We start from the raw sequence: 17,544 nt of genomic DNA, 5'->3' as shown, positions 1-17,544 counted from the left end.
TCTTTTTATCATGTTCACTAGTTATGTTTTTTAGGTTCCATATATCATACAGTATTTATCTTCCTCTTTCTGACTTATTTCACTTAACATAGTGCCCTCCAAGTCTATCCATGTTGCTGCAAATGGCAAAATTTCTTTCTTTTTGTGACTAAATAGTATTCCATTGTATGCAAGTATCTGTATATATGCATACCATACCTTCTTAATCCATTCATCTGTTGATGTACACTTAGGTTTCTTAAATACCTTGAAAATTGTGAATAATGCTGCTATGAACATTAGGATGCATGTATCTTTTCGAATAGGTGTTCTTTTTTTTTTTTTCTCCAGATGCATACCTAGGTGTGGAATTGTTGAGTCATGTGGTAGTTCTCGTTTTAGTGTTTTGAGGAACCTCCATACTGTTTTCCACAGTGGCTGCACTAATTTACATTTAACTGGGTGTCTTTTAGATTAGAACTTCAGGACTTAGCTTTTTTTCCTTTTTAAGTGTATTTCCCTCAGTAATTTTCATATTAGTGAGTTGTCTGGTCAGTTTCTATTGTCTCTTAGGAAGAAAGGTTTTCTAGATTAAGCATTGAATAAGCATCCATGCCATTTATCCATTCATTGAATATTCACTAAAGGCCTATCCTGTATTGAACACCATGGATGCCAGGTGAGCCTGACTGCTAGGGAATGTTTCCTATCTTCTAAGAATGCCCTACCTGCCAAATATTCCCTTTTAACGTCTTATTCCCTTTTTTCTGTCTCTCATTTTCTATTTCTTTTCTCCCATTAAGGAGTCTCTGCTATTCTATAATTCATAGTTTGCTTGCTCTTTGCTTTCACATAGTATGTGAACTATGATATTAGGGTGTTTCACTGGCTTGTTGATCTGCACTGAAGATCTTCTGGGAAATGGAATTTTCAGTGGCTCTTGAGGGGCATAAACAAGCCTGAAGCTGAAAGCTGTGCCTTTCAGGACCTGATGGAATTTGCCCTGGATGGATGCTACCTATAGGGAGGCAGCTGGATTTCAATCTGGCCACCCTCTAGAAGTAGATACTGAACGTGAGCTCTCCTTATTCCCAAACTGAGTAGAATATAATTGTGTACATGGTAAAGTGCTATTAAATTATTTATGTTGCTTGTGGTTTTCCAGCAGCTCTCCCATGAATTGCAGATCTTTAGTGTTACTTTCTGATCTATACTAGAGGAAAAAGCTTTTCACAGACTTTTTGAAGTGATTCTCACAGCAGAGTGTATATGTAGGTTGATTTTGTTTTTGTTTTTTTTTTTTTAATCTCTCATTGGGAATGATCCTTAAATATTTCTTTCAGCTGCTGAGTGTACTTCATTCCTCTTCTATTGAAATTCTTCTCCAACTCTTAACACCTAAGAGCATTTTTATGGCATTGTCATTACGTTGTGTTCTTACGCCTACGTTGGCACATTATGGACAGATACTTCTGTGTGGCAGTAAATTTCTTTGTCAGTACTCTCCTCACCATACTTATTTAAAGTTCACTTGCTTCTGTATATTTCTGGGACCATACCAAGAATACTAAATTTTCGTAACAATTACTTAGAGATGTTGTAAGAGTGAGAAATGATTCCATATTTTTAAGGAAGAGGAAAAAGAGTCGTGGAAATAGTCTTTCCTTTTGCCCTAATTAGAGAATGGCAGATCGTTTGTTTGTATGTTGATATTCTTCCTTCCCTCAAGGCAGCTGTTGTTGTTGTTCATTGTTGTTCAGTTGCTAAATCCTGTCTTTTCGACCCCATGAACTGCAGCACACCAGGTTTCTCTGTCCATCACTGAACTAGTAAATCTCCTCCTTAACCCTACCAAGGCCTCAGAGTCCTCTTCAACAGACTTCTCTAAGCAGCTACACAGGTTACCTGGAGTTAGCAGAAGAGAGGAAACCCATTTCATAAACTTGGTGTTGTGCTAGGAGAACAGGTGATGAGCAGAGCCCCGCCACCCTGCTGGCTGGCTGGTCCTAGTCCTAGTTCCAAAGACACAGTGACATTGCTGGTTGGCTTGGAGAAGGGAGAAGAGCTTTGAGGTCTCATACTGGCAGTTAAATGCTCTAGTCTATAAGTGACATAACCACTTTTGCTAACGAGTTCTTGGCTGGAATTCCTTCAGCTTTACCCAACCGTGAGGATCCAGGGAGTATAACCCTGTCACATGCCTAGACCTGACAAAAATTGAAATAGGGAGCCTTTTGCACTAATGACTGCCGTGTCCTACTCAATGTATTTTAATGCTCAGCTTCTCAGTGAATTTCATGAAGCAGAAGGCCCTCTTGCTTTGCTCATATTACTAGGATATGTGCTCTACTTTTTGGTTAAAACACAGAAGTCTTCAGGCATCTCTTGGTATAGGTAAAGGATGATCAGTATTCCCAAAAGAAGATCAGTTCCGTTCAGTTCAGTCGCTCAGTCGTGTCCGACTCTTTGCAACCCCAGGCAGCACGCAGCACTCCAGGCCTCCCTGTCCATCACAAACTCCCGGAGTTTACTCAAACTCATGCCCATCGAGTCGGTGATGCCATCCAGCCATCTCATCCTCTGTCATCCCCTTCTCCTCCTGCCCCCAATCCCTCCCAGCATCAGAGTCTTTTCCAATGAGTCAACTCTTCGCATGAGGTGGCCAAAGTATTGGAGTTTCAGCTTTAGCATCAGTCCTTCCATTGAACACCCAGGACTGATCTCCTTTAGGATGGACTGGTTGGATTTCCTTGCAGTCCAAGGGACTCTCGAGAGTCTTCTCCAACACCATAGTTCAAAAGCATCAATTTTTCAGTGCTCAGCTTTCTTCACAGTCCAACTCTCATATCCATACATGACCATTGGAAAAACCATAGACTTGACCAGACAGACTTTTGTTGGCAAACTAATGTCTCTGTTTTTTAATATGCTACCTAGGTTAGTCATAACTTTCCTTCCAAAGAGTAAGTGTCTTGGCTCCAGTCACCATCTGCAGTGATTTTGGAGCCCCAAAAAATAAAGTCTGACACTGTTTTCACTGTCTCCCCATCTATTTCCCATGAGGTGATGGGACCAGATGCCAGGATCTTAGTTTTCTGAATGTTGAGCTTTAAGCCAACTTTTTCACTCTCCTCTTTCACTTTCATCAAGAGGCTCTTTAGTTCCTCTTCACTCTCTGCCATAAGGGTGGTGTCATCTGCATATCTGAGGTTATTGATATTTCTCCCAGAAATCTTGATTCCAGCTTGTGCTTCTTCCAACCCAGCATTTCTCATGATATACTCTGCATATAAGTTAAATAATCAGGGTGACAATACACAGCCTTGACGTACTTCTTTTCTTATTTGGAACCAGTCTTTTGAACCTAGGTCTCCCACACTGTAGATAGACCGCTTTACTGCCTGAGCTACCAGGGAAGCCCAAAAGAAGATCAGTAGACTGAAATATTTCTGAGACACTTGTTGTGTACAATATTCTACAAAAAAAAAAAAAAAATAGTCTTACTATTAAAAAAAAATAAGAAAAACTGCTTAGTATCTCTTTTTTTTTAAATCAGAAATACACATTAGTACATAGTTTATCTTGATGAGTTGTACTGTAAAGAAACCTATTTTACCTCATTTCAGTTTTTATTACCCTTCTTTGACCACACCAATGTTTTGTTTTCTCTTGTGTAATGTCTATTAACGTCTCATGGAAGCAGTGTTCTGGGGAACCACTGTAGTAAACACTCTACCAGGTACCTGGAGACTTCTGTGACCTTGGGAAGCAGCGAAACAGCATGGATGATTTTCATGCATGACCCTAGTTAGGTTTTTCACTTTATTACTGTGTGGCCTTGGATGTGTAGTTTCACTATTTTTGTTCTCTACTTTTGAATGTGGGAAAATAAGAGTGATATTATCTACCTCAAAGGATTGCTGATTATCACTAGGACATTGTAGGCAGCAAACAAGTGTTATGTTATTTTTTTCCTTCCCTTTCTGATATTACATTTCCCCCACATACTTAGTTTAATATAAGCATGTAACTTTTTTTTTCTTTTTTCTTTTCCAATTCTCTTAGGATAATATAGGATTCTTTTTCCTTGAAATATTCACAGAGTATGTGAAATTTAAACAAAGAATCTGCTTGAGAATGTTTTCTGGCTGAAGGCTCCTCTTTCATTTTGCTTTCTTTTTTTTTTTTTTTTGGTTGTTATTGTTTATGTTTTTGATTTCTTTTTGTTTTTTATTGGAGTATTGTTGTTTTCAGTTCAGTTCAGTTCATTTGGTCAGTCGTGTCCGACTCTTTGTGACCCCATGAATCGCAGCACTCCAGGCCTCCCTGTCCATCACCAACTCCCAGAATCTACCCAAACCCATGTCCATCAAGTCGGTGATGCCATCCAGCCATCTCATCCTCTGTCGTCCCCTTCTCCTCCTGCCCCCAGTCCTTCCCAGCATTAGGGTCTTACAGTGTTATATTAGTTTCTGCTATACAACAAAATGAATCAGCCTCTTTGTGTGTGTGTGTGTGTGTGTGTGTGTATCCCTTCCCTCTTGGTCCTCCATCCCACCCCTGCCCCCATCCCCACCCTCTAAGTCATCAAAGAACACTGAGCTTCTTGTACGATAAAGTAGGTTCCCACTAGCTATCTGTTTTATACATGGCAGTGCACATACGTCAGTCTTAATCTCTCAGTTCATCCCCCCCACACCCCATGCCCACATATTCATTCTCTATATCTTGTGTCTTTATTCCTGCTTGCAAATAGTTTCATCAGTACCATTTTTCTAGATTCCACATATCTGCTTAAATATGTGATATTTTTCTCTTTCTGAATTACTACAATCTGCAAGACAGACTCTAGATCCATCCATATCTCTACAAATGACCCAGTTCTCTTTCTTTCTATGGCTGAGTAATAGTCCATCATGTGTATGTACCACATCTTTTTTATCCATTCATCTGTTGATGGGCATTTAGGTTGCTTACATGTCCCAGCTACTCTAAATATTGCTGCAATAAACAGTGGGGTGCATGTGTCTTTTTGAATTACAGTTTTCTACCCATTCCAGTATTCCGGCATGGAGAATTCCATGGATAGAGGAGCCTGGCAGGCTACAGTCTGTGGGGTTGCAAAGAGTCAGACACAACTGAGAGGCTTTCACTTTTCACTTTCTCAGGGTATATGCCCAGTAATGAGATTGCAGGGTCATATGGTAGTTCTATTTTCAGTTTTTTAAGTAACCTTCATACTGTTCTGCACAGTGACTTTATCAATTTACATTCCTACCAACAGTGCAAGAGGGTTCCCTTTCTCTATTCCCTCTCCAGCATTTATGGTTTGTAGATTTTTTTGTTTTTTGCTGATGGCCTTTCTGACCAGTGTGAGGTAGTAGTTTGGATTTATATTTGAAAAGACCCTGATGCTGGGAGGGATTGGAGGCAGGAGGAGAAGGGGATGACAGAGGATGAGATGGCTGAATGGCATCACCGACTCAATGGGCATGAATTTGAGTAAACTCCGGGAGTTGGTGATGGACAGGGAGGCCTGGCTTGCTGCGATTCATGGGGTCACAAAGAGTCAGACACGACTGAGCGACTGAACTGAACTGAACTGAATGATTAGTGAGGTTCACCATCTTTTCATGTACCTCTTGGTCATCTTCTTTGGATATATGTATGTTTAGGTCTTCTGACCATTTTTTGATTGCATTGTTTGTTTTTTCAATATTGAGCTTCAATTGTGAAAGTCACCCATTTACTTCTCCCTACAAATGTGGCTCTCCCCTCTGAGCATCCAAATCAGTGCAGAAGTTTTGGGGTTTGCTCAGGGCAGATCTATCAGCAAAAAGATATCTGATTCTTCTCCCACAGATGACTAAGGGCTTGTGTCTTTGGCTCAAAGAATTCTCCAGGACACAACATGAGAATTCTACAGGAAATTTGTGAGATGCTTTCCCTGAGATCCAGGTATGAGCAGCATACTGTCATTATCTTAATTCCATTGTCCTGGAATGTATCATACTCTGGAAATTAAATTTTGTTAAAATTACATTCATGCCATTTATATTTATGGTTGATGAATATTCCATGAAGTCTTCTTTGAGTTACTGAAATGGATATGTTAATATCCAGTAAAGGTATGGCCCAAACTGTCAATATTCCACTTTATATTAGTTAATTTTGGGGGTAATATTTCTACCTTTCTTATTTAAAAAATGTCACAGAAGTGCCTACATCATGAGTAGGAGATGGCTTTTGAGATGCCACCTACTTTGATTCAAAACTGCAACTGTACTTCTCAACTGTGCTACTTAACTCAAATTAATTGAATCTTTCTTAAAAATACTTCATGGTCATCCTGGTGTTGTTTCTTGAACTGAATTAAGAATTATTTTAAATATTTGCAAGGGCTAGGATTATTTGTTAGAGCAAATAATTCATTTAACAGGGTCTGTGGAAGTCTGCAGTACAAGCTGGAATGTTCCTTGCTTGTCATTAAACTACATACTGATCTTTATAGAGATGAATATAGATTTTTTTTAATTAGTTCTGAAGAATGATCCTTTTTTTCTTAATTCTTCATCATATTATTTGATGCTGACTTACTCCATATTCATACATACACATGCTAATCAGCTTCATCAGAATCAGTAATATTTTGACGGTTTGATTTATTTTAGTGACTTTTCTATTCTGAATCCCTAGAATAGATCAGATATGGAAAAATAAATCGGAGCAAGCCTGAGCAACTCTGAGAATAATATTCTGCTTGTCGTCTTTAATTAATCATCAGAATCAGTACATTTCCATTTCTCTGTCACGACTCTATATTTAAATAGTTCATATTCGTCATGGAAATGCTCATAAGAGTATTTTTAAATCATCAATTATTATTCTTGATGAGCAAATTCCAAACTTATCAAAAATTTTTTAAAGAGAAATGCAGAAACAATAATGATCATTTGCTGTAGTTGGGACAGTTCTCACTTATACAGCATCTCATTTTGTTTTCAGCTCCACAAGACCTTTGCAGTTGTTTCTTTCTTTTTTTCTTTCTTTTCTTTTGGTTCATGAAGTGGTATGGGAAGCCCCAGAGAGAATATATGGGTCTCCTGTGACAAGCACACTCCAGTGGGTGGTGACTGCTTAGAGGCGGGGCTTTCTTGTTAGCTCGGTGGTAAAGAACTCAATTGCCAATGCAGGAGATGTGGACTCAATCCCTATGTTGGGAAGATCCCCTGGAGGAGGAAATGGCAACCCGCTCCAGTATTCTTGCCTGGAAAATCCCATGGACAGAGGAACCTGGTGGGCTCCAATCCATAGGGTCACATAGAGTGGGACATGACTTAGTGATTTTTCTGCAGAAGCCTAGCTGGGATATTTTTTTATAGCATATTAGTCTCAGGCTTCCAAAAGAACAACAACAACAAAACCTCTAGAATTTGCAAAGTGCATAAAGGCATGACTTTGGAAAGTCACATAGCGACACTCTCATCACCTTCCACTGATCAAAGCAAGCCAAAGGCCGGCCCAAACTCAACAGAAAGGGAAATAGACTCCAACTCTTGGTGGGAGGAGCAGCAAAGTCACTTAGCAAAAGGACATGTAGCATGGGAGGGATTCTTGTGTTTTTGTTGGTGAATAAACTAGCACAGTATCTTTAGGCATTCCACTTGATTTCTTTCTTAAATTGTGAGTATTCTGAATTGACTGTGTGTCAGCAGGAGTTCAGCACAGGGCCTGGAATGTTGCCACCTCACTTTAATGTGACAAAAACTCCCTACATGTTCATCCAGAAGGACAGAGACAGTCACTTCTGGACTGGTGGTGGGAGTGGAGAGGAAGAGGAAAAGAAAAGGCATTATCCAGTTTCTGGTAGTCCTTGGTGATACAAATGATGCTATGAGAAAGTCAATGGCTCCCAATAATTAGACTGTCTAACAAGCAATGGGATTTTCAGTGCATCTGACAGCCTGACTCATTGACATTGACTGTAATATCTAATCTTCCTCCGATCTGTCAACCCAAGGGAGCCCAAGATACCTTGAAGAAACTGAAGCTCAAAGATGGAAAAGGGTGAAAACACAGGCTCTGCATCCCTCTGGCTTGCTCCCGCTGATATGAGATAGGTCTCTTATTCTTGATCCCCTTGTTCACAGTTCCCTGGTAGAACAAGGGCATTCTCAAGGCTTCCTCTGCTCAGCACTAAGCCCCCTTCCACTGTAGGGCTGTATGTCTCCTTTCTTCATTTGAAGCTGGGTTTTTCTCTGACCCTTAACAGTTTTGCACAATATATTTGTATTTCATGAAAAGCATGAATCTCTTCCATGAACAGAAGGACTCTGGCAATGGAGGGCACGCTTTTAATAAGAGGACTCACAGAGACTGAGTCATGAAACCTATACAAAGTATAATGTCACAAAGCTATACTTAATAACATGGACTTTGGACTCAGAAAGGCTTGAGTTGAATTCTACTTTTAGTCTCATCTGGAGTGTGCTGTCTTGCACATATTTCTTATTTTCTGTAAGCTGTAATTTCCTCATCTGAAAAATAGGAATTTTAATACTCCACTGATTTGTTGGAAAGTTGAAGTCAATGAGAGAGAGAGTGCACATATAAGCAAAATAGTGATTTTGACCAAAGGAAGAATGCCCAGCAACTTTGATGCATCCATTGCTAGGCTATTTTCAAGGACAAAATATTTTGGTCCAAATTTGGAGAAATACTTTCTGATTTTAGAAGATGGAAATGCAGAACCATACTGAAAAGTTGATCTAAGACCCCTAGTCAGTTAGATCTGTCTCCTCTGTGCTCCCACAACAGTCTGTACTGATTTCTATCACTAGCACTCATCTCTGCATCATGGGGCTTCCCTTGTGACTCAGCTGGTAAAGAATCTGCCTGCAATGTGGAAGATCTGGGTTCAATCCCTGGGTTGGGAAGATCCCCTGGAGAAGGAAAAGCCTACCCACTCCAGTACTCTGGCCTAGAAAATTCCATTCCCATGTATAGTCCATTGGGTTGCAAAGAATCAGACACGACTGAGCGACTTTCACTTCACTGCACCATGGGCTTCCCTGGTGGCTCTGACAGTAAAGAATCTGCCCGCAGTGCAGGAGACCCAGGTTCGATCCCTGAGTCAGGAATATCCCCTGGAGGAGGGAATGGCCACCCACTCCAGTAATTTTGCCTGGAGAATCCCACAGACAGAGGAGCCTGGCGGGCTGCAGTCGATGGGGTCACAAAGAGTCTGACATGACTGAGCGATAACACTGCACTTTCTCTGTGTCATAGAATCTGTTAATGCTACATGACAGTTTGGAATAATAGAGGGTGAACTCTTCAAAGTCAGTTAGTCTGTTGCATTCATCTTGGCATCCTAGATCTTCACACAAACCCCAGACTGAAAGCAGGCTATTGACGTAGGATGGATGGATGAATGATTGCCAGCCAACCCTCTGGTTGGTTCACTCCTATTTGTGAAGTTCACTGTAAATCTCATCTGAACTTAAATGCCTTTGTTGATTTTCTTCAGCTATGAGAAATCCCTTGGTTGACCACAGGAACTAAATCATGATTGTTGATCTTCTCTTCTTAAAAAAAAAAAAATTATTACTAAATGAATGTCTCTACTTTAGATTATAGGGTGAGGCTAGATCCCATTTGATAATCTCTTTCACAGCCTTTCAGACATGATGAGTACTGGATAAACATATTAAATTCAACAGAGTAGATTACCTTCTTGGAGGGTTATCATGCATGTTGGCTGAAAAGTCTCTTCAGAGGTGTTAATTATGTACCAAGAGGACCCAGGAGAAAGGGTGTTCTTGTAGCCTATGAGTAATATGGGATTTGCCCACTAACAAGGCCTAAGAGTCTTCAAATTAAATTATGTTGCATCTGTGATATTACCTTAAACCAATTGGCATATAAACAGTGGCAGCAGAATTTTGAGAGCTGTCTGCTCTTCTTCAAGATTAATTTGCTTTCCCTGAGTTGTTTTTCTAGGAACAACATGAAGCACATGGTACCCACTGTCTTAGAGTAGTATGCTATTTTCTCCTTTTTAATATGAGAGTTGTGAGTTAATTTTATTTATTCATTTTTAAAAAAATTTTTGAATATGCTGGGTCTTTATTGCTGTGTGAGCTTTAATAAATAAAGTTTGTCTGAGACCCCAACTATTCTAGGTAGAAACGACTATTTTCCAGGTATAAGAGAGGTTTTTTTTTTTTTTTTAAGGATTTTACCTTTATAATTTTACTTCCCTTTGGGCTCACATGAAAATTAGTTTACATTAAAAATGAATTGACGTTTCTCTAGCTCTCATCCAACATTAGTTCTAACCATGCTAGATCTGAAGGATAAACTTCTTTGAATTAAAAACATATATTGCAGACTATCCCAATCTCATGTAAATGATTGTAAAGTCATCACTGTTTCGTCAGGATCTTAGTCCTCAGAAGTGCCTGATGCAAAGATCTGGTTTGCTATTTATTCTCTCGTTCCAGCAAGAGGTATTAAGTATCTCTGGTGATGTAGGTGGTGGTAAATTAGCAGTAAACAAGACACATGCTTCCCTTGTGTGGAGCTTCCTTTCTCATCTGGATACATAGTAATGAAGCAACAAAAGTGCCAGCTGGTGGCGAGGGCTACAGAAAGATTAAAACAGGGGGATGGGAGAGTGAGTACAGGCAGCAGATAAACACCCTAGCAGTTACATGCTCTTTTGAGAGACTGGCATTCAGATTGGGATCTGAATTAGAAGCAGCTATGGAAAGATCAGGGGGAATTGATCCAGTCAGAATAAATAACTGGAACAAAACCCCCCAAATCTAGGAAGGAGCTTAGTATGTTTGGAGAACAGAAAGAAAGCAAATATTGCAGACGGTTAGTATATAAGGGCGTCCCAGGTGACTCGGTGGAAAAGCACCCGCCTGCCCAGACAGGTGATGCTGTTCCATCTCTAGGTGGGGAAGATCCCCTGGAGGCGGAAATGGCAACCGACTCCAGTGTTCTTGCCTGGAGAATCCCAAGGACAGAGGAGCCTGGCAGACTACATGGAGTTTCAAAGATCAGACATGATTTAGCAACTAAACAGCAACAACATAGTATACAGGAGAGTGGTGAGGAGAAAGAGACTCGGAAGGTGGGTAAGCATCACTCAGGATGCAGCCTACCTTGAGGGTGAGACTCAGGCTCTGCTCTGGCTGTAGAGGAACTGAGAAGATAGTTGATCCTGACTTTCTGATGCCCAATTAGTGCCTGGAATGACCCCAGGGAGTGTGTTGCTGAGCACCTCTGCTACTGGCCAGGTCAACTACTCACATTGCACCCAGGGGCTGCCGACCCCCACTGTGTGTAACGCCAGGCCCCACTGACTCCCTGTAGAGTGATGTGGAGCCTGCCTGTATGGGTCATTTCTAGGTTTAGATGCCTGTGTGGCCATCCTCAAGGTCCCAACAGAACAAAGAAGTGATCATACATGTGACTACCAGCTGAAGTGTGCACTTTGACAGTAATCTCCATTCCATTTTTTTTTTTTTGCATCAAGATATGTTTGTGTGTGTGTGTGTGTTTGTGTTATATGCAGATAATATGACTTTTTATTTAAGGGTTGGGTTGCCAGGAATATTATGTTAGGACAGTGTTGCCTAAATGGGTTGGTGAAAAATGTTTACCTAAATGAGAATGTGTTAAGTCTGTTTAACTGTTCTGTGACATGTTGTATTACTAATATTCAGTTAAAATGATAAATGTATGTGATGTATCACCTTGCAGTTTGGTATACACAAGATAAAAAATACCTCAGGTCTGCCATTTTGGTTCAGTTTCATAAACAGTTGGAGTCATTAAACATTAGGTTAAGCTAAGCCTTTAGCATCAGGCAAGCAAAATGAACAGGTATTGCGATTTTTATGACATTGAAAATGAAAAACATTTTAGATATTATTCATATTACTAAATTTACATTAGACACAAAGATTGCCAGATTCATTCCACCCGTTTTCACAGTCAGCAGTTGTTTAAATAAAATATTATTCCCTTCCCCACCTAGTTGCTGTGTGTAGACATTGCCAACCACAGTAATTATGAATGTTGTTGGAAGCTTGCAAAGTTGTCAGCTTGCTGTGGTTTGGTGAAGTCAGAGCCTAAGGGAGGGTGTAAATTAAAGCAGAGAGGAGGAAGACTGGGAAAGGTCTCTTTTAACAACGACCAAAAAAATAAAGCAACTCAGTGGGAGTGGAGGCTGGCAATCTGCTAAAAGGAAATGAAAGGAAATTCTTCATTTCTAAATGGTTCATTGACCCATGATAATAAAGCAGCCCTGCAAAGAAGGATAATTATCTTTTTAAGTATCAGATGCCCTGTGGGTAAAGGCCTCCCTTCTCCTCTCTTGAAAAATGAACTGAGATTAAACAAATACTCCTTTTCCTAGTTTACCATTGACATGAATTTCCTGGTTATGAGCAAAAGTAATCACTTTTCCCTTTTTCTTTTCCCTCCTTGTCTTATGGAAATCAAACCTGCCCAGCTGAGCTCAGTGCACTTCCCCCGGGCCCTGAGTCCTACCAATAGTATGGGGAGCTAAAATGCTTGATATTCTGGAGAGAATAGCAATTGCAAACTTGTGGTTTTATTATGCCCCTTAGCTCCTTGGCTCGAGGCAGAAGCATGCTTTTTTTTAAAACAAGAAAAACGAAAGACACAGAAAAGAACGTTAGTTTTTTTTCTCCTGCTGGTATCTGAAAAATAAACAAGAAATTCAGTGTAGCTTGTGTGTGTGTACATATGTATGTGTACATGTCTCTATGTGTATACCCATACATATATGATGAGTTCAAATACAAAAAGGAAGTGAAATGTTATCGATGATGTGACATTGAATATTTTTTTGCTACCCACAAATGATCAAACATGTATGCTTTTTCTCAAGACTTTTGTTTGTTCAGACCAATAATGTAAACATGTTGACTAGTCTGACTAATAGAATACATTAAGATGGTTTCAATTGCACAATCAGACAACCTAAATTGCTTACCCATGTGGCACATCTCCTTGTTATAAATGAAGTTGGCTGTACATTTTCAGAATGTCTATACTCCTTTAAAAAAGAAAGCTGCTATTATCTTTTCATTAGCTATTCTTCTAGAGAGATGTTAAAGTCTTAACCATGATGCTCTTCATAGAAAAACCAAATAAATATTCCAGTTGCTTTTCCAACCCAGAGCCTTTGGCTCCTTGAGAAGACTGAGCTTCAAAATAGAGTCCAGGAGATAATGGTCCAGAATAGATCGTGCCTCATGGCATAATTACTTCAGCCAGCACTTAAGCCTTTTTGAACATTGATGTCTTTTTCTCTTAAAAGAACTTTCTCAGGGCACCACAGCTTCTCCTTCAGAGTATAATTAGCCGTGTTTGTCAGCTCTGTTTGAACTCCTTGGAGTTCAGTGGTTGGTAAATATTTGTTCTTTTATCCCTTCGCCTTTGTGAGTTCAGGCCCCGGGCCTGATTCAGTGCTATGGGTATAAACTTCTTGGCGAAAACGTTCCCTAAAGCAAGCAGAATGTACCTTAACAGACCTCACTGCAGATGTCCTCGTGTGTCCTCTCCGGCCAGTGGAGCGCTTCCGAGACATGAGTCCCGAAGAAGTGGCTGACTTGTTTCAGGCTGCACAGAGAGTCGGCACAGTGGTGGAGAAGCATTTCCAGGGCACCTCGCTCACGTTCTCCATGCAGGTGAGTATACACAGAGCTCAGAAAGTATTTTTCATCCTTTTCACATTGAACTCTCTCCCATGACAATGTTTCCCCATTTTGTGCAGTGTAATATTGGCTTCCCTTGTGGCTCAGTGATAAAGAATCAACCTGCCAGTACAGTAGATGCAGAGGGTTTGGGTTCGATTCCTGGGTCAGGAAGATCCCCTGGAGAAGGGAACAGCTACCTGCTCTAGTATTCTTGCCTGGAGAATTCTATGGACAGAGGAAGCTGGCAGGCTACAGTCCGTGGGGTCGCAAAGAGTCAGACATGACTGAGTGACTGAGCACACATGCAGCCTGATGCTGGGTTGGCCAAAAAAGTCCATTAAGGGTTTTCTGTAAGATGTCATAAAAAAGAAAAAGTCCAAACAAACTTTTTGGCCAACACAGTAGTTTTGTTTTTCTTTTGTTTTCTTCCTCTTACATGATTTCTTTTGTCTGTAGTGCACATCACAACCCATCAGGTTGACTTCAGGACCCACTAATGGATTGAGAACCAATGGGTCTGAAAACCATTGATGACACAGGTCTGCTTCATCTTGGCTACAGCAAGGCACAAATTCTCACCCCAAGTAGTCTGGGTCCTAGGAGTCAAAAGACTCCTAAATTTGCAGAGTTCTACTTTAATTTTGAAATTTCTGACTTTAAAAATACTGCTGGTTCTGCTACTCCAAACCAGATGAACATTTACTTTTGCTTTCAGTTCAGTTCAGTTGTTCAGTCATGTTTGACTCTTTGCGACCCCATGAACCACAGCACACCAGGCCTCCCTGTCCATCGCCAACTCCCGGACTCCACCCAAACCCATGTCCATTGAGTTGGTGATGCCATCCAACCATCTCATCCTCTGTCATCCCCTTCTCCTCCTGCCTTCAATCTTTCCCAGCATCAGGGTCTTTTCAAATGAGTCAGCTCTTCGCATCAGGTGGCCAAAGTATTGGAGTTTCAGCTTCAACATTAGTCCTTCCAATGAACATCCAGGACTGATCTCCTTTAGGATGGACTGGTTGGATCCCCTTGCAGTCCAAGGGACACTCAAGAGTCTTCTCCAACACCACAGTTGAAAAACATCAATTCTTCAGCACTCAGCTTTCTTTATAGTCCAACTCTGACGTCATACATGACCACTGGAAAAACCATAGCCTTAACTAGACGGACCTTTGTTGACAAAATAATGTCTCTGCTTTTTAATGTGCTGTCTAGGTTGGTCATAACTTTCCTTCCAAGGAGTAAGCGTCTTTTAATTTCATGGCTGCAATCACCATCTGCTGTGATTTGGGAGCCCAGAAAAATAAAGTCAGCCACTGTTTCCACTGTTTCCCCATCTATTTGCCATGAAGTGATGGGACCGGATGCCATGATCTTAATTTTCTGAATGTTGAGCTTTAAGCCAACTTTTTCACTCTCTTTAATTTCATCAAGAGGTTCTTTAGTTCTTCTTCACTTTCTGCCATAAGGGTGGTATTATCTGCATATCTGAGGTTATTGATATTTCTCCCGGCAGTCTTGATTCCAAGTTGTGCTTCTTCCAATCCAGCATTCCTCATGATGTACTCTGCATGTAAGTTAAATAAGCAGGGTGACAATATACAGCCTTGATGTACTCCTTTTCCTGTTTGGAACCAGTCTGTTGTTCCATGTCCAGTTCTAACTGTTGCTTCCTGACCTGCATACAGGTTTCTCAAGAGGCAGGTCAGATGGTCTGGTATTCACATCTCTTTCAGAATTTTCCACAGTTTATTGTAATCCACACAGTCAAAGGCTTTGTCATAGTCAATAAAGCAGAAGTAGATGTTTTTCTGGAACTCTCTTGCTTTTTCGATGATCCAGTGGATGTTGGCAATCTGATCGCTGGTTCTCTGCCTTTTCTAAAACCATCTTGAACATCTGGAAGTTCACAGTTCATGTATTGTTGAAGCTTGGCTTGGAGAATTTTAAGCATTACTTTACAGCGTGTGAGATGAGTGTAATTGTGCGGTAGTTTGAGCATTCTTTGGCATTGCCTTTCTTTGGGATTGGAATGAAAATTGACCTTTTCCAGTCCTGTGGCCACTGCTGAGTTTTCCAAATTTGTTGGCATATTGAGTGCAGCACTTTCACAGCATCATCTTTCAGGATTTGAAATAGGTCAACTGGAATTCCATCACCTCCACTAGCTTTGTTTGTAGTGATGCTTCCTAAGGCCCACTTGACTTGACATCCAGGATGTCTGGCTCTGGCTAGTGACTGGATTTGTTTGCCTATTTTCAACTATTTCAACAAACAGTTTTGTTGGGATTCTGAAATCCTAGGGGAGAACCCAGGATAGGGACAGAGTCCAGCTGGAATAACACTTCCTTCCACCTTTTCTCTCAAGGTCAGAATAGCCAGGAAGGGCCCCCTCTCCCTTCTGTTGCTGTGTGAGAGCCCATATTCTTGCCCAATGGATTACGTTTATGGCAGATTTCCTAAGTTGAGACTTAAAGTCATCAGGCATTAATTAAACTACATCTGGATTAAAGATAACCAAAAGGTATGATTCTTTCCAGTCTTCCTTTAATGCCATTAAAACCATAGCCGAAAGCAACGAACATACAAGTAGGAAGGGGGTTGACTCACTGGACAATTTGTGTCATTTTTATACATAACTTCTCACTTACTCCCAGACAAAAATGGAGAACTGTCAGGTTCCATACATTTGAAGCTCATGGTCCCCATGAGGAAACTATAAATTAATACACAATGAAATTGGATCTAAATTATTAATGGGCGGTATTTCTGAATAAGCAGGAGATACCATCTATCTGTTCTCACCTCTGTGTTTTTTTTTTTTTTTCCTTTGTTTTCCTATTTCTAGGATGGCCCTGAAGCTGGACAGACGGTGAAGGTGAGTGCTTATTATGTACATACAAATTAATAGGGGGTGATTACGAGAACTAATAAAAAATCACACTGAGTCATTTAGAGCACATTACTGTTTCACTATGTTATCTTCGAGGTCAGGGAGACCCTTGGCGTTAGAGCCATAAATCCTGACATTATAAACTTTGCCAAGCAATATGTTTCCCATTAGTTTGTAAGACATTTACCTTTTGTAGTAAAATTATTATTGTCCAAAAGCTCAAACAGAAACTAAATCACAGAGTCCTGAAATGCAAGCCAGGGTCCAAGGAGCTCATGGGAGGTGGTGTCTAGGAAACAGCATAGATGTCGGGTATGGATTGCTGTGTCTCCTGTGAGGCCGGGGCCCCACTGACAGCCTTCTAGTTCTCTATGCCATCTCTTTTGCACTTTGCTGATGTTGAGCGGAGGGCTTGCTCATGCACTGGCCCCACATTTGGGCTGTCCCTTCACTCCTCACCCTGTGTTCCCCTCTGTTCTCTTCCTCTCCACCCATACCCCTACTCTTTCCCTCCCTTTGTACTTAATACCCAAGTTCAATGTGACAGTCAGTGGAGCTCAGAAATGGGTTTTAAGTGCGCCAGAAGAGGGAAGGAGGATTTATTAGGATAGTGTCTGCTTTCTTAATAAAATAAAACAAGAGAATGAAATCCTGGATGATTCTGAAGCTGAGTTTCAATCCCCTTCATACAAATTCAAATTTCTATGCAGTTAGTTCCTAAGCCAAAATCATAGAAAAGTCCTTTTTTTTCCCCCTCCATGTTAGAAATCAGAAGCAAGTCTAACTGGGGTGTTAATGTTACATTTTTGTGAAATAAGGTTTTATGGCTTTGAGACTGGCTGTGAGCAAGTAAGGTAATGCTTGGTACCAAGCAATGCCAAATAAACTTACTGCGCCTTTGATGCTCATCTGCATGTGGCTATAATGCTT

General features: G+C 40.6%; 1 protein-coding gene across 13 annotated transcripts in view; it reads left to right on the top strand.

Moving 5' to 3' along the window:
* Positions 1-17,544, top strand: part of FHIT (fragile histidine triad diadenosine triphosphatase) — a 1,503,296-nt gene that overhangs the window by 1,188,456 nt on the left and 297,296 nt on the right. For all 13 annotated transcript variants that reach the window (XM_043442898.1, XM_043442890.1, XM_043442894.1 and 10 more), the window contains 2 exons: positions 13,567-13,712; positions 16,570-16,599. In XM_043442898.1, the coding sequence (XP_043298833.1) occupies positions 13,567-13,712; positions 16,570-16,599 (176 nt within the window). The remainder of the gene's footprint in view (positions 1-13,566; positions 13,713-16,569; positions 16,600-17,544) is intronic.

This window comes from Cervus canadensis, chromosome 22, assembly GCF_019320065.1.
Source record: "Cervus canadensis isolate Bull #8, Minnesota chromosome 22, ASM1932006v1, whole genome shotgun sequence".
In the NCBI taxonomy this organism is placed as follows: Eukaryota; Metazoa; Chordata; class Mammalia; order Artiodactyla; family Cervidae; genus Cervus; species Cervus canadensis.
The sequence above is the reverse complement of the archived record's forward strand: the minus strand, read 5'-3'. Positions and strand labels throughout refer to the sequence as shown.